Here is a 22856-nt window from a genome sequence, read left to right on the forward strand (position 1 = left end):
CGGACGCACGTCCGCGCGCCTGGTAGTGTGCGTGAGCGTTCCGTCGCTACGGCGACGCACACTAACAGACGGGCGGCTCATTGACGTGCGTCCGGTTAAAAGTCGGCGCTGATTGACCAGACTTTATTCAATAATAACTCCTTTATTAAGCGTTATAGAAAAAAATGGTACAGGACCTTTCTGTTCAGTTTACTGTGCTCTACCTGCTCACGAGCGTTGTCAAGGGTGCTTTGGGACACCCTGTATATATACCTATGTCTATGGTTTAATTTATCGGAAGCCTGAGGCATATCGTATATCGCGATTAAATACTATCTTCGCGCGTTTGGCACTTTATCATATATATTGATTAATTGAAGATTCATCTTCTTAAAAAAAAAATTCGACGAAAAAGTACAAAATATTCAGCACTACCGTTCGCGATACGTACCCAGACAGCACAAGGATGTCCTTAGAACGTCCAAAGGGCATCCAGGACATACATGTAGGATATCCTGAGGATATCCTATTTTAATCCTCGGATCTCCTCTGGATGTCCTGAGGAAGAGTAAATGATAGCCGTACACTAGCCTCTGGAGAATCCAGGGAGACCCTGTGGAACATCTTAAGGATTTCTATAGGATATGTTAGGGATATTTTTCACACGTTAAAAAGAACAAATTCTAAAATTTAAATATAAATTAAGATTGCGTTCTGTTATTTACTGCCAATACTAAAAATCTAATACTAAAAATAGTTCACGTTCTTTAATATTTGAGGTTTTCGTGCTGTACATAAATATTTTAGGTTTATGTGTAATATTTTCAAAACAATCCAATATCTGAATTCCCTATGTTGGGATTGCATCAGAAATTGAACTGATAAAAAATAATTATATTTTTAATTTCCTGTTAGTTGCTCTTTGCAAGCTTTATATAATTCTCATGACCAAATCTCAAATACGAGTTCGCGCGTCGCATAGCGGTAAACAAACGAACTAGCGGTTGAATACTATTTTTTGTAAAGTTTTTGGAATGTTGCGCATAGTAACATTTCTCATGAAATATTAAATAAATAATAATTTTGAATATATGAAAATGTGCGCATCAAATTCAATTATTAATATTAAACGAAATTAATGTTAACAATTAATTGCACATGTATATATCCTCTGGAAATCCAAAGGACATCCAATATAATAGACAGGGCAGATATCCTACAGACATCCAGGGGTTATCCAGGGGACATTTATAGGACATTAATACTTATTACAATACTTAAAATTTCTAAATTATATTAAATAGCCTACATAACCGAAAGTAATCATGTATGCATATTAAATTTTCATAAAATATATTTATAATAATATCTTAAAACATCCTACAAATATCCTGAACCATCCTGGACATATTCAGGATGATCCTGAGGACGTTTTGTGCTGTCTGGGTAAGTAACTACTACAGTTATAAAAATCAGAAAAAGATTTATCGCATACGCACATATATGCGTTTTGATATTTTATTTTCGATATTGAAAATTATAATAAATAAATTATTATTTATATTAATTTGTGGTAATAATGTTAATGAATATTAATGCATTATGTGTATAAAAATATTTCGAATTTTATTTCTTATGTTAAAAATAATTGGTTGGTCTGCTGTTTCAATTATTTCTATACTTTGAGAATCGCATTATCGTTTATTGATTCGATAAGTTTTAAATGACCAGTGACGTGAAGGCGGCCGCGACAATCGCATTCGAATCGTTCTCATTATTCTCCGCGATTGTTGTTGCCTAAAAGGAACGCTAAAAAATTTTCGCGAGTGTCTCTCGTCAAGTGTCAAAGGAACGTTTATATATATCGCATATTTTACGTTGCGTTCTCGCCAAAGTGCATCGAAAGTGCATTGCGTGCATCGATCGTTATCAGGTATTTTCGGCAATAATCTTACGAATAATAATATCGATAAATGTGCAAAGCGGCGATCGCGCCATTTTCTGATTTCGCGGCACTTTGTGCATCGACGATGCAAATTTGATCATGTCACAACTCATCAATCCTTCTTGTCTCATCAAAATTATTTGACCGTTATCAAAATAGAATAAGTTAAATAGTGTAATTTCATTTTAATTTTAATTAAGAATAAATTAAATTTATTTAAATAACGCAAATTTGATTTAATGGAGGCCAAGTCGCGATTCTATATCGAAAGAGATATTAATCGACAACAAAGTGTCCATGTGCTTGTATATATATTCTACGATGCAAAAAATTCATTTATTTCGCATATTTGATGTAATAGAATGATTCATTGTAACAGAGAATGGCATCCATGGAAAATACTCGCATTTGCATTACGACCGTTACGCGGAGCCACGAGGTGCTGTCATCTGGCGACGATTGTAGGATCGTGCTTTCGGCACTACGTGACAGAGGGCTTCGGAGTGAGAAAAGTGGGGGAGCGGCGCGAGGAAGAAAATGGCCGACGAGGCTACGGTAAAAGGGCAGGGACGTCGTGCGAGGTGCGCGTTGCGCGACACGAGATTGCCAGTTTCGCGATAGACCGCGCGAAAAAGGGCCGTCGAACTTCCGCCGGGGAGGGCCCTACGACGTCGCTCGCGGTCGCGTCGCGCGTCCCGCCGTCAAAGCCGCACAGACAGAAACTGAAGCCCGTTTCATCGCCTGCCGTCACCTGTCGTCGATCGCTGTCGTCGGTGCTTCGACTTGGCCGTTTTAAAAAAGCGCTCGCGGGCTGAGTTTAGCCGACCGAGGAAGGCTCGCCGAGAGGTAAACACGATCTCGTTACTGGCGCCTCCGTCCGCCGTATCCTTATCAGCATCCATTCTGTTTCGTTCCCGCGTTGCTAAGCGTCGTCGGTCGCGATCGCGTCGCCGCGCGATCGCCGTCCGTGAGATTCTCCGCGTGCGACGACGATTGATCGATCAGCAGGTTGGTGATTCTCTCACTCTCTCGCGCACTTGTCAAGGCCACTTGTGGCCATCGGTCCAGCAGCCGTTTTTTAAAGGGCGTGCTGCTGTCGTTGCTGTTGTTGCCGTCGTCGTCGTCATCGCCGTGGCGTTTCTTGTTCTCGGTTCGCGTCGTCCTACGGTGTGTTGCGTCGCGTACGAGCATCTTTGTCCGTCGTCGTGTCACGTCGCGTACACGTCCGGAAAACGAGAACGCACGCTCGAGAAAAGTCGAGGAGAAAAAAGTGGCGGACGCAGCGCGCCGCGGTAAATTATTTATCGCCCGAGTCCTAGAGCTGTGTGTGCCGTGTGGAGAGAGCCGAATCGCGACGGGCGCAATGAGATTTAAAGGGATCGATTTGTCAACAAGTCGATGAGAGAGTGCGCGCACAGTTCCGACACACATTACGGCGGATTCTCGATTTGCTCGTGTAGTTTTATCACCATTTCCGTTGCGCGCGTTTCTCGCGAATGCTCCGATTTGCGTGCAGTTGTTATTTTATTATACGCGTAATTCGTTTTTTATTACAGTTTGAGAAGACGTAGCATTCGTATAATATATAATATTATATACCTATGAATATCTTTTCGATTGTCCATTTTTGTGGAAAATATTTTTATCGCGATAAAAAGCTATATATATATATATATATATATATATATATATATATATATATATATATATATATATATATATATATATATATATATATATATATATATATATATATATATATATATATATATATATATATATATATATATATATATATATATATATATATATATATATATATATATATATATATATATATATATATATATATATATATATATATATATATATATATATATATATATATATATATATATATATATACTGCAATAAAAAGACGCGATAATAATTAATAGTTGATAAAATATTTGTGAAATTATAATATAAATAATAATCGCGTTTATTCTTTGATCGAGATGTTATTTGCATTGGAATTGTTTACAGATAAATCCAGCTCGCGAGCCGTATCGCAATTATTAAAATCCACAATGGCAGTTAGGTAGTTGTGGAAATTAAAACTGGACATTCGTGAACTTCGAGTATATTTATTTATTTTGAAGATGTAAAGAAAACAATCATAATGAAGCCACAGAAGAAGGGTGCTGTTGCCAGAAAGGCAACTAAAATGCCAACAGTCGCCAAGAAACGTCGCACATTTATAGAGAAGACCATGTCCGATGTGAGGAAAGAGAAGAAATCAAAGAAAAATGATAAAATGGGAGATCCAAAGAAGAAGATAGACAATGATAAGAAGAAATTAGAAAAAGTGGAAGACAAGAAAAAGTTTGATGACAAGAAGAAAATGGAGGAAAAACGAAAGGAACGATCAGAAAAGCCAGATGAAAAGAAAAAACAATTAAACAAAGATTATGAAAAAAAATCTGACAAAATTGATGAAAGGAAGATAGAAAAAGGAGATGATAAAACAAATAACGAAGAAATAAATCAAGAGAATACGGATAAAAAAAAATTACCAAAATGTGAAGAGAAAACGAAATTAGAGAAACAATTTGTCGATAACAAAAAGAAGATTGAAAAAGTGGAGGAAAAAAAGAAGAATATAAAATTCGACGATAATGCGAGTATGGAAGATAATATAAAATCTTTAAATACAATGGAAAATAAGGATGCATTTGAAGATAAGATTGATGCCCTCTCTCCACTTACTAAGAAAAGAGGTAAAGATGAGAAGAAGAAAGATGTCAAGCTGATTAAATCTGATATCAAGACAATATCGAAAAATTCTACCGTGAAAGATAAAAAATCTGAACGAAAGAAAATTTCCGAGAAGGATGCGGCAAGCAATAAACTTTCTTCTGCTAAAACAAAGAAAGATTCGAAAACGAAACAAGGTCAGAAGAAAAATATTACAAGAAAAACAGTTCTGACAAAGAAGCCTCATTTATCGGTAGTTAAAAGATTGGATAAAAAAATCAAGTTAGTCAAGCCAATTAAAAGCGAAGAAATGAGCGAAGATGAGGATACAGTTAAAAAAACAAAGAAGAAAAATAGTAATATTGCCAAGACCAAAATTTTACAAGAAAAAAAACCGAAATTGGCCAAGCACATGAAAGCCAAACTGCCTCAGAAACATTCAAAAATCAGTGCTGTCTTAAAAAGGGAAGATAAATTGAAAGATATAACGGAGAAGATTATGGCAAGAAAGAAAATTGAATTGAAAGAATCTGAGGAAATCGAACATAAAAAGATTACAAGTAAAGATGAGGCTTGTCAAGGACCAGAAGTGAGTAGCATTAAAAGTGAAATCGTAGAGGATTCAGATAAAAGAAAAGAAGAGAGTTTTCAACCAAAATTACAGGATAATAAAAAAGCTATCAAAAGTGGTAACAAAATTAGCAGCAAGGCTTCAAAAAAGGCAGGAAAACCAATAAGGGTACAAACGGAGAGCAATAATCAAACGTCAGCTTCATCTGAAGATTTATCTTCTGAGGAATTTAACAAACAAACTAAAGTTTCCGAAGAAGGCGTAAAGTCTGCGAAACAGGAACAAATCGGCTCTGAGAACACGGTTGAATTAGATCTAAAAGTCGAAGCAATGAATGGAGAGAGTGCCAGTGGCGTTACATCTCAATCTGACTCGGATGACGATTATGACGATGAATACAAGAAAGGTAAGCAAAAGGATGTTAAGAATAAAGATCGAGCTAATTCACCGTCGGACGAACGTGCGCGAGGAATGCGACTTTTTGGCTTTTGGAGTAAACCAAAACCACCCAGAGTCGCGTCATTGAATGCCTTGGCTAAAGTTCACTGCCTATACGAAAATGAGACCGGCGGAGTTTATCTTGGAGGTTTTTGCAAGTCGAAACCCGATAAGGAAAAGGAAAAGCCGAAGAAAATGAAGGAGGAGAAGGAGGAGCAGCCGCGTAAGGAGAAGGAGAAGGAGAAGAAGGTCGAATGCAAAACAGAGGACAACGTTTTGAAAAGAAAGTTGAGGAATGTGCCAGGATTACGTGGCAAGCACTGGGATATGTTGGAGAGCTCGTCATCTTCGTCTTCTTCCGATGAAGACTGCGAGAAGGAAAAGAATGCTGAACCAAGCAAGAAGAAAATGACCAAAAGGAGGAAGAAAAACGAGGAAGTAATGGATCTGAAGGACATGGTTGTTTGCAAGAGGATGGCCAGTCTTAATGCCACTGCCATTTTGGCTGCTTCCTACTCCGACGAGAAAAATCTTTGTGGTACCTCCAGCAGTGATACCTCCAGTGAGTCGGAAGTAGAGATAATTAAAAGACGTAGACAAAATGACTTGGACGTAGATAAGAAGAAATCCAGACAAGGCTCCGATCCGGAGGAGGTTATTAAGCCATCCAAGAAAGTTGTCATCGTTAATCAGGACACGGACGTCACTATCACTGGTAATTAATCATGCGTGGCTTAAGCGCGAAAATTCTAATGATCTTCTTACTACGATAACAAATTTTTTTCAAGGTGTTTACGTCAATCAAACTCGATCCACCCACCATGAAGGTTTTTGCAGTATTGCTGGTATGCAGTACAGAATCAGTTCTACCAGTCATACTCAAACTGCAGCTACCGCAGTGGCTACTGAACTTCACGATCAGGTTTGTGTTTCATTCAAGACTGTTTGCTTCTCATTTAGTCAGATAAACATCTACTTTACATCATTCGCACATTCAAAATAAAAGCTTTGATTTATTGAATACATTCGTAAAATGCTTTTGTAGATAGATACAAACAGTATTTCTTTATTTTTAAATATAAACAATATTGCCAAAAGAATTGATATAATAAAATACGTTTTTAATACATTATTAATTCACATTATTAATTTGAAAGTATATCGGTACTATATTTAATAAAATATCATAAATTTTTACATTTATATTATTTCATAATGTTACATTACTTTGTATTAATGTTATATTAAACAATTCAAATTTATATTTTTTCCATTAATCTGTTTATTCAGATTTTTGCCAAATTAAAAATTTTGTTAATTTTTTTAGTCATTTAAGTAATTATAAATATATTTATTTTTGGTTATCCTGATTTTTTAAGCAAAAGACGGAACAGCCTTGCAAATCCTACACGCCACTAGGTGCATTATCTTCTATGCAGCCACCAGGTAGCCAGGGTAATCATCCTAACATGTCACCTCGCAGGCATTCAGCATTCTCAGCTCCTCATCAACATGGTGAGTCAAACGCAACTGCATGTTTCTACGTTTTATTTCTCAGTCGCATCTCATACATCATGATTATCGAAATTTATTATAAACTGCCATTAAAAAAAACATCGAAAAGCATTACATCGTGCTTTAGCATTCCATTTTTCGTTTATTATTCGACATGATTTAAGTTTAGTTCTCGCAGGTCGCGTTTCATGTAAATTTACACCGCACGTTATAATTAATTTACTCGCCTCTCGCGTATATGATAACGTATATTCGTGAAACGATCTAAACGAAAAATTACGCATCTATTGGATAAACGAGTCGGAGCACAAACGTTGAAATTTCGCGTAAATTACAATAAGTGAATCAGAGCGGGCGGATTTTTCGCTAATAGAGAGAAGATGCCACGAAAATTTTTCCCGTTTTTTTTTCCAACGTGCCGTTCACGCTGTATCGTTCAAGCGCGTGTTGTTACTGCTGCTCGGCGATTTCCTCTTCCAACCTGCGGCGAACGGTTGGCTTTTCTCTTTGTTCCATTGACGCTTTCTCACCGCATCTCGTTCTCTCACCCTCCTTATTCCACTCAATTCACTCGCGAGGCATACACATTGCACGCCATAGTCCACGATGACAGCGTGCGAATACACGTGTACGCGCGTACGAGAAAGGCCGCGCCATTTGTTGGCGATTCAGAATCGAAAAGGCGTCGTTTTTACTGCTGCGTACTTACTTGTTATATTATTCTTTGTATTATTCCGTTCATCTTACAACCCGCGTTAATTACTGGCCTCTTAATTTCACTCTATTATTATTCTATGCATCTCTGATATATCTGAAGATATGTAAATACGCGTAAGCGCGGGACTTGCAATAAGGGGAACCCTTTCTCGTACATACGTATATAATATTTGGTTACGCTCCCTGAATGTTTATCGCATTAAGATCTGCATTCGACGGTTGTATCATAAAAAAAGAATCTTAATTACTTTGGATATATTAAAGTATACTATTATTAGCGCGTCTCGTGATAATTTATGAGTCTTCTGGTTTTGAGAAGACTTGGGATAAAAATTGTATTTGGATGAAAATATTATATGAAGATATTAGCATAATTAATATGGTATCTTTGATATTTTTTCTACAAAGTAATTGAGAAAAAAATAAATTTTGTTTGAAAATGAAATTTTTAACAAATCTATCCTGCTTTGTGTATTATCGTACGTACTCTAGTTGTATCATAAACCAAACTATCGAATTAAATTGAGATATATCTTAGTTTCTCTCAGAAATAAAATATTTATCAGGGTAAGTACAATGGAGAAATATCGAACATTATGTATTATCACGTATTATTCTGTTCTAACAATAAGATGAATCACTCGGTCGTGATCGATTTTTTTTAAATCCTGCGAATTCTTAACTTTATGAGACTCTTTTACAATTAAATATATATTATGTATCTGGCATAATATTTTTTTATCACGAACGAGATATATGATGTTGATTTACAGAATGTATTATACTTGATTTTATACTTATCCATTTATATTGCACAAGCACAATATAAAGTTCTTATAATACACGATATAATTGGAAGATAAGAGAAATGATTGGATTAAGCATAGAAGAGTAAAAGTATTAAGTTCTCGAGCATTGGTAGATGATATACGTATGCAAGACGATGTAACGTCCTTAAGATCGTGTCTTACTTTAAGAGAGAGAGAGAAAGACAAAGAATATACTAAATTAGAAAACTTCTTTATTTTAAAACAGAACTCTAAGGATTCGAGAAAATATACTTTCTTCTAGCATTCTAAAGATTAATTCAGGGCCCGATTTATATGTAAACTGAACAAAAGCCACAGCGCTTAGAGTTTCACATTACGAGAGACTTGAGAAAAATGTCTTCTTAACATTCATTATCGTATGGTGGATGGAAGAGTGTCTTATGTTAGTCATGGCATAGCTTAAGACTGCATTAAATTTAATCCTTAGGCGAGCGAGAAGATTACTCGTGGATACCGAAATATCTACTACTTATCATTGAAGTAACATTAAATAATATCTAAGAAATATGACGAGTTAAAGCTGGAAAGTATAGAATTAGCGATCGAATTAACTTCTCCCTTTCTATCCTTAATATCAACGTGAATGTATTTATAAAAAAATGTTGGAATAATTGTAGGTCGGGCGATGCACTCTGTCCGCTCGACCGCGTTACGAGAATAGATTGCCCGGATAAGGGTGACTCCTACCTAATATCTACCGAGATTAATGTGCACAAACGCACTCTCTCGAGAAAAAAAAAAGAGAGCGCTTCTTTTTTACCGCGTTATCCTAAATCAATGCGACGATTCTTCGAAGAGAGTGCTTCGATAAGAACGAATGACACGCTCGCGAACGATACATATCTGTCTGTACAATTATCCCTTGTCGTTTTTCGAGAGCAAGGTCAGTGCGTGCTAGAATCTTACTGGTGCAACGTCGTGTGCCAATTATGAATTGCCTCTCGTTCGTCGTACAAAATCGAGTGAAAATTCGAAACGTGCTATTTTTCAAAGAAAAGAGGTGCGTATTTTCTCGTGCGTATTTTTTTTTTTTTTGCGATTACCGCTTTATAAAACGTGAAAATCTTTGCGTATAAATAAGATAAAACTAACTGAAAATAGACAGCAAAACACAAAATGATTTTGATAAACCGAGTATTACTATTTATATACATATATAATATCGAATTTTAATATTTCTCTAAAAATTATCAACATACGCGAGCGCGTAAAGAACGTAAACATCGCGAAGGTATAATCGTAGAAATGTCTTGAGAGAAAAAAATAAAAAACAGAATTCCGAGGAGATCCTTCTCTTACGCGTCGTAATAAATAAACGTTTAAAATATGTACTATCTCTTTCAGCTTATAGTAACGTCCGAAAAACCCGAATCTAATATGTAATACTCCCCTTCTTATGTAAACCGTATGTGCCGTCGTATGTTTCCGACTGCGCTGTTCCCTGTGTATATATTAAACCGTTCGGAGATCGTCCGCTATGTACGCACGCGTACGTGTAGTACCACACATATGTAACGGCGGCGCGGCGGTGGCAGTGGTGGGGCGGGATGGGGTGGGGTGAGAGGGTGGGGATAGTGCGACGCCAGTACGCGTCGCGCACACCTGACAGTGCTCTACTGGCGGCCGGGGAAGACGAACGTTTCCTGCGACCCGGCTTTGTTACTCGATCGTGCACGCTGACGGACCGAAACAAAACGTCGGTAGTAGTGATTCGTCGTCACCGTCTCCCTCTCGTAGTGCCGTCGCCGGTCGGGGTATCGGACGCGAGTGTGTTCGCTGTGTGTTGTCGGCCTGATAGTGTCTGTATTCCTGTGAACGCGCGTCGTGTCGTAGCCGCCGGGAGTACGAACGAATGAAATGGAGCCACGGCGCGAAAGGTAGGTAGGTGGTAGAGAGTAGATAGGATCACCGATTGCACCGAGCAATCTGCTCGACTAAAACGCCCTTCCTACTGTCTATAGATTCTTCGAGAGATTCGGAATCGATTTCACTTTGTCTTGAAGTATATCGAGATATTGGCGGCGACTTTACAATCGTAGCGTAAGTTTGAAAATTTAAGGTTATGTGTAACGGCGCGTTAACGAAACTTTCTCAATTTACTTGCAAGCGCGCGTCTTATCTTAACGAAAGTTCGATTTAAAGGTTATGTACAAAGATATTGAATATTCAACACATAAAATTGAAGAAAAAAAAAAAAAAATCCGACGTTCAAAACGAATTCTTACGAAATATCGACATCAGATTGATCGAGATATTTATAGACGGAGGGAGCGGCGATATATAATAATTCGGTGACACATTCTGGTGTAATATAGATAGAGCTATAATTTGAGACAAATAGAGATGGGATTGCTAAGCAGATATAATAGCGACATAGATTGTCGGTGCAATTGGACTTTAGTTTCGCGGCAAATTCGACGAGTGACACGTGCGACGTTATTCATGTTCGTTGATCGACATGGAGTCGTCGCAGTGTCACCTTTCGATCTGACGCTCGTTGACGAAGTGACGAACGCTTCGGTTTATCGTATATACCCGATAGATCGTATTGACGGCCGTTTTCGTCTCTCGCGGTCGGCTTGATTGATGTAGATTACTGCGAATGATCTTCCGCGCATCCTGACAAGTATTCTTTGTTCAAATGAACATTTCGAATGCGAAACAAGAGGGTATTCAATTGTTAATTTCAACATTGTCGAGATGCATCTCTGTTATTGAACGAGCGATTCAAGTAAAATGATCTGCGACGAAGTAATTTTCGTAAGAGAAATAATAGTTTGAATTGCATGTCATTTTTTACCATCTTTACCAGAGAGGAGAATAAACATTTAACGTGTTTTTAAATCTTGTGGCCAATTTTTCTTTAGTGGAAATATTGAGAGGTGTCATTCCTTGACTTTTTCGACAATTTTATTCCAACAATTTTTCAAGCTGCAATGTGTGTGATATCTTATAATCTGATGTTAAGTAAAAATTCTATTAAAAATTCTTATTTTAAATTAAAGAAAATAATTTTATTGTTTATTTACATTCTTTGTTTTTCGTTATGACACGAGAATTATTAGCTCTCTTTCATATTTTCGCTAATAAAAATCAATTCCAAATGTTACAAGTAATAGCGTTATATGTTTATTGATTCTATCAATTTTAACACTTCTCGTATAGATGTTGATAATTAATTTGTACTGCCGATTATAACAGCCTCGATCATTTATAAAAGCAGTTAAGCTTTTGAATACACGATATTATTGATAACAATTATATAATTCACATAACACATATATATTAAAATATGCGAAGTATCACATATGATTTACTATCTGAAAGGAATAGAAAATATTTCACGCTGTTTTTACGAAATATTATTACGAAAAATAGCTGCAAACTATATATTAACATTATATTTTTTGTTTATATATCTGTTCGAAATTTTTATTTTTGCGGGGAGAACATTGAAACTTTTACACATGAATAAAACTCAATATAAAAAAAGATACACTAGATGATAATTTGTGATAACGCATTATCAAACATGTCAAATATAGCGCAATTATTTTGAAGAATCTTTTTAATGTTTAACGATACGGATCCGTGAAATTTGCATTTATTATTTTTACGTTGTAAATTCATTCTGCAGATATTACGTACAGTATACTATGTATTATATATATATATATATATTTTCGAGCGTGTTTTCCTGTTAATATTTTATATATATTTGTCTTGTTACCCGGAAACTCGCGTAACACTAAAAACAGCAATGAAACAAGGTCGCGCACGCGTGGCAAGCATTTTCCAACGCCTTCATCGCCCTTGGGAGAATTATTTCGGATCATCCCCTTTACAGTTCGATTACTATCTCGAAGCAAATCGAAGCATATTTCGCGGCATGATGATACGTTAGAACGATAGACATGTGACTGTCCTGTATCGCGGATATAGGAGAAAATTGAAATATTGACGGTGATAGATATATTATACCTCACGTAAGTGCTTTTAGAGTCACCTTGCAGAAAAAATAAAAATCTGTTAAACGTAAAAAAATATCTCTTGAATGCTAATATTTAGCGATGCATAAAACGCATACGATCTAAAAAAGAATGAGAACTTTCTGTTAAATTTTGATACAGTTATAATAATTTAAATAGGTTGTCGAATTTTGCAAAAAATATTTTCTGAATATATTTTAATGTATTTTAATATATTTTTTAAATTAATATTTTATGAAACATTGCACAATTGAAAACCAAATCTACATGTTTCTAGTTTAGTACATGTTCCAAGATAAAAATTAAAAAATTGTATTTGCACATTATAATTCCTATATATAATTATACATATATTTATATTCCATGTTGTCACATAAAATCGTTACACGTTCTCCCACATATTTACAAATAATGTGCAAAGCAAAATTTCATTGCAAAGTAGTATCTCTGCGTCACCGATACGAGATAGCCATCGCGTGTTTTAGACTCATAAAATTAGATGCTCGCGGCGTTTACGGTTTACATCCGTTATGCTTGTGCTTCGGATGTGTTACGTACATCTCAGTGACATAAACAGAAATTATATACGCATCAAGCGAAACCGTCGCGTATCGAATATTCTTGCATTCCTCTGCGAAGGGGAACAAGACCGCGCACACGTCGGCTTACCGTACCGTTTCGCATTCTCGTCCTCTCTTGTATTCGTCGCAATTAATTAATCGCCGGGCCGAGTCGCAATACCGGATTTCATATTAGCTGCTACTACATGTCGAAATATGCGAGGCGTCGCGGATGCGCGCCGGCGCCTCGGACGTCTCGGCGCCGCTTTATGTTAGACACGAGGTTGGCGGTTATCACAGACACAGGGCGGACACGCGCGCGCGCGCGCGCGCGATGGTTTTACTCGGAATTTGAAAATAGACCCGCGACACCCGTGACAGACGGGCGCGAAACCGGGAGCTGGCCCCTCGCCAGCATCCACGGGCGAGAAAACCGCGGATGGATACCGGCAATTTCCACGGTTGAATACGCGGAAAAGATAATGAGGTCTTTCGCGCAGGACCTTCCGTGAAATGCGATTCTCGTGAGAAGCATCGCGAGAGGATCTGCCCGACCGCGGAAATTCTCGCACGGAGTCCTCCGGATACATTGCGTGCGTGCTCCCTGTCGATGAAAATCTAGCGAAGCTGCGGTACCTCTTCATGTATCGCGAGCACATGGAAAAAAAATGCTGTTGCTTCAATTAAAGTCTACGTCACGGGCTGCCACAAATATACATAGATAGTTCATTAAATGATATTTTTATTAGACCAAATATCTGGATTATTAAAACAACTATCCAGATATTTGGTCTAATAAAAATATCATTTAATGAACTATCTATGTATATTTGTGGCAGCCCGTGACGTAGACTTTAATTGAAGCAACAGCATTTTTTTTTTCTGTGTATGAAACGCGCAGCGATTAATCTGGGATCTGCAATATTTTCGAGCGTGTTTTCCTGTTAATATTTTATATATATTTGTCTTGTTACCCGGAAACTCGCGTAACACTAAAAACAGCAATGAAACAAGGTCGCGCACGCGTGGCAAGCATTTTCCAACGCCTTCATCGCCCTTGGGAGAATTATTTCGGATCATCCCCTTTACAGTTCGATTACTATCTCGAAGCAAATCGAAGCATATTTCGCGGCATGATGATACGTTAGAACGATAGACATGTGACTGTCCTGTATCGCGGATATAGGAGAAAATTGAAATATTGACGGTGATAGATATATTATACCTCACGTAAGTGCTTTTAGAGTCACCTTGCAGAAAAAATAAAAATCTGTTAAACGTAAAAAAATATCTCTTGAATGCTAATATTTAGCGATGCATAAAACGCATACGATCTAAAAAAGAATGAGAACTTTCTGTTAAATTTTGATACAGTTATAATAATTTAAATAGGTTGTCGAATTTTGCAAAAAATATTTTCTGAATATATTTTAATGTATTTTAATATATTTTTTAAATTAATATTTTATGAAACATTGCACAATTGAAAACCAAATCTACATGTTTCTAGCTTAGTACATGCTCCAAGATAAAAATTAAAAAATTGTATTTGCACATTATAATTCCTATATATAATTATACATATATTTATATTCCATGTTGTCACATAAAATCGTTACACGTTCTCCCACATATTTACAAATAATGTGCAAAGCAAAATTTCATTGCAAAGTAGTATCTCTGCGTCACCGATACGAGATAGCCATCGCGTGTTTTAGACTCATAAAATTAGATGCTCGCGGCGTTTACGGTTTACATCCGTTATGCTTGTGCTTCGGATGTGTTACGTACATCTCAGTGACATAAACAGAAATTATATACGCATCAAGCGAAACCGTCGCGTATCGAATATTCTTGCATTCCTCTGCGAAGGGGAACAAGACCGCGCACACGTCGGCTTACCGTACCGTTTCGCATTCTCGTCCTCTCTTGTATTCGTCGCAATTAATTAATCGCCGGGCCGAGTCGCAATACCGGATTTCATATTAGCTGCTACTACATGTCGAAATATGCGAGGCGTCGCGGATGCGCGCCGGCGCCTCGGACGTCTCGGCGCCGCTTTATGTTAGACACGAGGTTGGCGGTTATCACAGACACAGGGCGGACACGCGCGCGCGCGCGATGGTTTTACTCGGAATTTGAAAATAGACCCGCGACACCCGTGACAGACGGGCGCGAAACCGGGAGCTGGCCCCTCGCCAGCATCCACGGGCGAGAAAACCGCGGATGGATACCGGCAATTTCCACGGTTGAATACGCGGAAAAGATAATGAGGTCTTTCGCGCAGGACCTTCCGTGAAATGCGATTCTCGTGAGAAGCATCGCGAGAGGATCTGCCCGACCGCGGAAATTCTCGCACGGAGTCCTCCGGATACATTGCGTGCGTGCTCCCTGTCGATGAAAATCTAGCGAAGCTGCGATACCTCTTCATGTATCGCGAGCACATGGAAAAAAAATGCTGTTGCTTCAATTAAAGTCTACGTCACGGGCTGCCACAAATATACATAGATAGTTCATTAAATGATATTTTTATTAGACCAAATATCTGGATTATTAAAACAACTATCCAGATATTTGGTCTAATAAAAATATCATTTAATGAACTATCTATGTATATTTGTGGCAGCCCGGGACGGAGACTTTAATTGAAGCAATAGCATTTTTTTTTCCGTGCATGCACTCTTAGGGACGTCTGACTGAATACGCAATCAAGATTGAGTAAATCGAATAAAATTGAGAAAAAGAATTTATTTTTTATTTAGAATACTTCGACATTAACAATATCAGTATGAATCAAAGAGTCTTTGTAATACTTGTGTATCCAGCAGTTACAGAAAAAAGAAAAATTCGCGGATATTACTCGGTTTTATCTCGGATATCTTACATAGGGTGACGTTTAGTAAATGTAAAACGCAGATGTGTTTTTTGCTGACTAGAGTAGAAAATTTATAAATATGCAATTCTGCAAAGTTTAGCGGAGATTAATCGCATAATTCCGCTGTATAACGGTAGTGTGACCAGACTTTCTGGCTTTCAAAAACTCGTATTCTTTTGCAAGATATGTATTTCCAAAGTTTTTTTTTTTTTTTTAATCTGCTCTCTTTCTCTCTTGTTTTATATTTATAATTTATAATTGAAAATTTTGTTTGTCATTTTATTTTAATTGGATTGATACCAATTGGTACCAAAGTGCCAAAAAAAAAAAAAAAACTATAAATTTACGTTAATGACATGATTTTATTTCGTCTATGAAAAAAAAACGGCATATATATTTTAATCTTCCAATATTGTCGCTATATCACAGAGAAAAAAAGATCTGGTCACTGTAGACGTCGGTGAATTCTTCGAATCGGCGGAAAAGCCTTTTGCACGACGTGTAGTATTTCGTCTGTAACGCGATCAATTCCGATAACATCGTTAAAGCGGTGGCTTCATTCGATGCCACCGTCCGAGTTCAACGCTCCGAATACGCGCGCGATTCGCAAACCCCGATATACCATTGTGGCGATTTCCGTTTCGGTGACGTAAGTACTCGCCGCGGTCAGTCCGTTATAAATCCGGCACCTACTTTAATCCTCGATCGACGCCGCTCAAGAGTTTCGTTTATCGATCGCGAGATCAAACGAATCCTCTTACGTTGCGGTGAAACAATCCTTTGAAGCGCTTTAGGGTAACGTCGCGGAGTTTGAAATTTATCTTTTGATCCCTCTACGGTTAAGATTAACTAAACATACAGCTTCCTGATGGGTGGAAAACGACCGGTATGAAATATCGATTAGGTTACGATGTATTAGTTTGCGATATCGGTTATGGGTTGGTACTTTAAGCCCGGTAATGATACTACATTACAACACGAAAGTTTGTATGTGTGTAATACAGAAAAGACTTATATTAGGTCACTGTGTGTTATCAGAAGAAGTGAACTAATAAAAAGTTTAGATCTTATTGTTAAAACATGTTCAATTGGGCTAAATTTATAGTCTTTGCTATTTCCGGCACGGTCAAAGAAAATATGGATCATTCATGAGAAAGAGTTCGTTTAGGAATATAATCTCGGGAAAAACTACACCTGTCATTCTTATGAACGCTTCGTTTGTAAAAATATAGATACGAAAAAAAAATCGATTAAAAAAATAGCTCTTTAAATACATAATCGGTATCATTGGAAATAATCTTTTCATTTGTATTATTATGGAAAATAGTTTGAACTATTATTAATGTTAATTCACAAAAAATAAATAAATTATTTCACACACAGGCTCTTTTTGAGTTTAACGGGGGTATCGTAAAATTTGGCGATAATATGTTCTCTGATTGAGAACGTCTGCTTCTCACTTATACGTGCAAGATTTCGAGAGTAACGTAACCGTGGAACATTCGAAGCGATTCATCGAAGTCGATGGAAGTCGAGCCAACGGTCGGTTCGTTTAATGCCGCATTTACGATCGAATAGGATGTGGAATCGTGTTCAGTTTCCTCGGTCGATGGCCGCGTTGCTTCCGAAAGGTTTTTCAATCATAACTTTTATTTACGCGAATGGGGTTTATCGCTCCGTTTTTATTATCACACGCGTCTCTATCGGTCAGCAATGTGTGTTTAACGTTGTTGACCGAATTACTTGCGTGATATGTATTTTGGAAGCGTATTCGAAAAGCGTGTGAATAAATTTTTTTAATGGATATATTACATTTGAAAATGAAAAGTAATAGGAAGTTTATGTAAATTGACTTTTATTTATAGAGACGTACATATACACGTGTTTATTAAACCGAACAGAGTTAGATAGCATCGTCGAGATAGATATTAAACGAGTAGTAGTGTCGTCACTTTGGAATAATCGCTGTTTGCTATTAACCCGGTATAGTTCCGCGTTAACGACTGTATATTAACATGTCTCTATTTTTTATTATGATGGTGAACCGCGGAGTATGTTAAAAGGGCGTTCCTGATGGGTGGAAAACGACCGGTATGAAATATCGATTAGGTTACGATGTATTAGTTTGCGATATCGGTTATGGGTTGGTACTTTAAGCCCGGTAATGATACTACATTACAACACGAAAGTTTGTATGTGTGTAATACAGAAAAGACTTATATTAGGTCACTGTGTGTTATCAGAAGAAGTGAACTAATAAAAAGTTTAGATCTTATTGTTAAAACATGTTCAATTGGGCTAAATTTATAGTCTTTGCTATTTCCGGCACGGTCAAAGAAAATATGGATCATTCATGAGAAAGAGTTCGTTTAGGAATATAATCTCGGGAAAAACTACACCTGTCATTCTTATGAACGCTTCGTTTGTAAAAATATAGATACGAAAAAAAAATCGATTAAAAAAATAGCTCTTTAAATACATAATCGGTATCATTGGAAATAATCTTTTCATTTGTATTATTATGGAAAATAGTTTGAACTATTATTAATGTTAATTCACAAAAAATAAATAAATTATTTCACACACAGGCTCTTTTTGAGTTTAACGGGGGTATCGTAAAATTTGGCGATAATATGTTCTCTGATTGAGAACGTCTGCTTCTCACTTATACGTGCAAGATTTCGAGAGTAACGTAACCGTGGAACATTCGAAGCGATTCATCGAAGTCGATGGAAGTCGAGCCAACGGTCGGTTCGTTTAATGCCGCATTTACGATCGAATAGGATGTGGAATCGTGTTCAGTTTCCTCGGTCGATGGCCGCGTTGCTTCCGAAAGGTTTTTCAATCATAACTTTTATTTACGCGAATGGGGTTTATCGCTCCGTTTTTATTATCACACGCGTCTCTATCGGTCAGCAATGTGTGTTTAACGTTGTTGACCGAATTACTTGCGTGATATGTATTTTGGAAGCGTATTCGAAAAGCGTGTGAATAAATTTTTTTAATGGATATATTACATTTGAAAATGAAAAGTAATAGGAAGTTTATGTAAATTGACTTTTATTTATAGAGACGTACATATACACGTGTTTATTAAACCGAACAGAGTTAGATAGCATCGTCGAGATAGATATTAAACGAGTAGTAGTGTCGTCACTTTGGAATAATCGCTGTTTGCTATTAACCCGGTATAGTTCCGCGTTAACGACTGTATATTAACATGTCTCTATTTTTTATTATGATGGTGAACCGCGGAGTATGTTAAAAGGGCGACTGAACTGTGCGAATAATTTATGGCTATTACGTACGGGCACGACGATGATTTTTTGTAGCCCATTTTTTGGCACGTGTCGGCATTTGCGAGATACTTGCGTCGTTCACGCCATTCAGGCATGTGCTATTACCGCGCTATAATTGCAATTACATCGCGTTCACGTGCGTTCAAGTCGAGTGTAATTGATTGATATGTCAGTCGTCGAATTTATCATGCAATGTCTTAAAATACGCTACAAATGAATATGTACGTGAGAAGGCGACGGAGAATCGCCTCGTTTCTTTTAAATCATTCTCGCCACGTGGCACGTGATGTCGTTAACGAACGCGTGGCTTCCTTATCACAAATATTTCAATGAATCGTGCGTAAAAGAGGGACAGGTAGAGAGAAAGAGAGAGAGAGAAAGAGAAAAAGGTCCGGATAAATATTTACGCGGCTAAACCGAACGTCACGGACTCACGCTCTTACGCGTTCGACAAACAGAAATCGCCGTCCGTTTGCCATCGTCGAGATCGAATCGGGTAAAAATGAGCACAGAAATTTTTCGTTGCGATTCATTTGCTTTTTTTCTCGTCCTTTTCAATCGAGAGCGCGCGTATCGATAACAACTCGGTGTAATGCGAAATTGCGAATTATGCGCGCACAGCTGGAAATTAAATCTATTTGACATTTTATTTTTGCTAGGCGCGGAATATATATTACGATTTTAATTTTTCAAATGCCAAGCAATCATTCGCGATGAAAACTATCTATCGTTATTGGAGATATAAATATACATTCGACAACTGAAATGTTTTTGCTAAATCTTGATGAGAGAGAATTTAAAATTTGCAATGTATATTACACAATTAATGAAAGTGATGTGGGCGCTCTGTACATGAAGAGGTAAATAATTTGTATAAACGTCAGAATGATTGAAGGAATAGGCCCCTCAGTTCAACGTATCGCATCCGTTTTTGTTGGAATAAAGATTGAAACGGATTAAATATTTATAGAGATCGAACGAGACTCATGCTTGCGTAATTTGTTATACGAGATCTGTAAGGCCTGTCATTATCGAATGTTGCGAAAATATCACTGGAAATTGAAACTAAAGTGTGATAGAAATTATCGTATATATCCGGCTGTGTTAATTAGAGAGTCAAGTTTATTATTACATTTATTTAAAATTGAGTTATTAACATTTTATTTTTTATTTTAATACTAGCGAATTAATAATTTATAAAAAAAATTGAAAAATATTGTAATTAATTGCGATCTTGTAAGATTTATATCGACGAGATGGTATTGTAATTTTACCATAATATATTATTTTTATATGTCGATCAAAGTAGATATAACAATCAAGAAACAAGATAGAATTTGAAATATTCGATGGGCATTATTTTACATGAATATTAAAAAGAGCATTGCTATCGATTTGACTATTAGCATCACGCGTAGCGTCCATTAATGTTTATAAACGAATCGATTAATTAACACTGAAACTTGCTACACAATTCGACTGTGATGGAATGAATAAATGCTCTCGGTTACAATACCGGAGCATTTGCGGTGTCATGTATCACGGATATTAATTAAAAAGCGTATATCACGCGTTTATCAATTAAAAAGCATATTGTACTGTATCATCTTTAGAGCCGAAATTCACTATGGAAACGCATAAAAAAATTGGATTTCGCAAACACATTCCGCATGCAAGTGCAAATTAACGTAACTGATATTTAAATGACCCACCCAGTCAATACTGTAATTTCGAACTTCGTTAATGCCACGCGCACACAGACATATACACATATACAGGCAGTACGCATAAAATTAATTATACTAAGGAAATTTAAGTTTCCCTAGTATAAACTAATTTTATGCGTAAAGGGAATTTCCGCTCGGTGTTGTACTAACAATGTAAATCCGCGTGACACCGTTTCAAATTGGAAAATGTTGAGTTTGCGAACCATGCGAGTTCCTTCACCACATGTGCGAGAGAATTACATAAACGATTGAACATGGCGTTCGCAGTTTTGACTATGTCAGAACAGCGAAATATCTAAACGAAGAAAGAAAACTCTGAATTATATATTTCATATCCTTTTTATCTTTAAATTTGTCAATTTGATTTTATGTGAATTCCAATAATATCTGATGTTACATTATAATAAGGGAAAATTTAGAACTTACAAGTGTTGAATGAATGATCGAGGCTGTAAAAAGTAATCGGGAAAAGAATTCGTCACTGCTGAGATTTTTCCGCGATTCGTGTAACAAGAGAGAGGAAAGAGATGCGAGCGAGAGGGATCGAGCGACGTACATAAATATACAATTAATATGAATGTCTATTCCCCCCCCCCCATGTAAATTTGTAAATAATAGCGATCGGGGGTAGAGAGGGATCAACAAATCCACTTTATCGCCGTGATAACCGTAATTTATAGACGTAATCTATCTCGTCGGGACAACCGGTAGTTTTCCGTTATTCCGGTAATTTATGGGAAATTTGTCCCGCGCTCTTGCGAGAGATCGGATCCTGTCACTCCCTAAGGCTTTGCTCTCGTCATTTTCGCTGATTTATTTCCCCCCTCCCACCCCTATTACGCGCAATTAAGTAACGTTTGTTTTGTGTGTCGCTGCGCGATCTCTCTCGCTCTTTCTCTCGGTCGCAACGTTTGTTCTTCGTCAACGAGCTGATGATCTCAAGATCGCGCATGTTAACGCACGCGACATGTTGAGCAGGAANNNNCTCGATCGAGGATCGCCGGACAATTGGACGACATCGCTTTGAGAGAAGGATGGAGGAGCAGCAACTGTGATTAACGTAATGCCGATATTAGGAGCTTCTGTAGGCACGTTGAATGATATATATGTATATATCTATATATTGATATCTATATATATACGCATACATGTTCCATATATTTTTGGATTGGCTGTTGAAGCAAGAGTGCAACCTAATTCTAGCGGGTGAGTACACATAAGGCGATATAATAACGGTTTTATATACGATGGGGAGACTCTTGACAATTTTTTTTTCTCTCGATTATGTTTAATTATAAATTAAATAGTCAAATGTTGCGGTAACATAGATTTTGAAATAGATACTAAGTTACAGGTCTTTTCACGATACATTTTCTATCTTGTTTGCGTGTAACGATATAATCTAAAAAGGATAGCTATCTCTGAAAAACCACGAGGTATCTTGAACTCGAGTAACAATGTCTCTCGTTCAAATACGTGCTGATTATTTTGAAATATCCTAGCTATAACTTTCTTACGATATTAGTACGCGATAGTGTTACATATATATGTATATAGACTGATGAACGTAACGCTGAGTGCAAAAAAATTTATATCGTTATACTTTACTGTATACGCGAGTCAAAATATTGTGCATTTAATATTATATCACAAAATAACGATCATAAAAAAGCAG

The 22856-nt window shown here is 37.0% G+C and overlaps 1 protein-coding gene across 1 annotated transcript in view; it reads left to right on the forward strand.

The window, feature by feature from the left end:
• Positions 1–1633: 1633 nt before the first annotated feature.
• Positions 1634–22856, forward strand: part of LOC115239732 (inactive histone-lysine N-methyltransferase 2E) — a 120764-nt gene continuing 99541 nt past the window's right edge. The window contains exons 1-4 of the mRNA XM_029814419.1: positions 1634–2770; positions 3950–6384; positions 6458–6591; positions 7049–7184. Of these exons, the coding sequence (XP_029670279.1) occupies positions 4086–6384; positions 6458–6591; positions 7049–7184 (2569 nt within the window). The 5' untranslated portion in view covers positions 1634–2770; positions 3950–4085. The remainder of the gene's footprint in view (positions 2771–3949; positions 6385–6457; positions 6592–7048; positions 7185–22856) is intronic.

The sequence above is a fragment of the Formica exsecta genome, unplaced genomic scaffold (genome assembly GCF_003651465.1).
Source record: "Formica exsecta isolate Colony F162 unplaced genomic scaffold, ASM365146v1 scaffold393, whole genome shotgun sequence".
NCBI lineage: Eukaryota > Metazoa > Arthropoda > Insecta > Hymenoptera > Formicidae > Formica > Formica exsecta.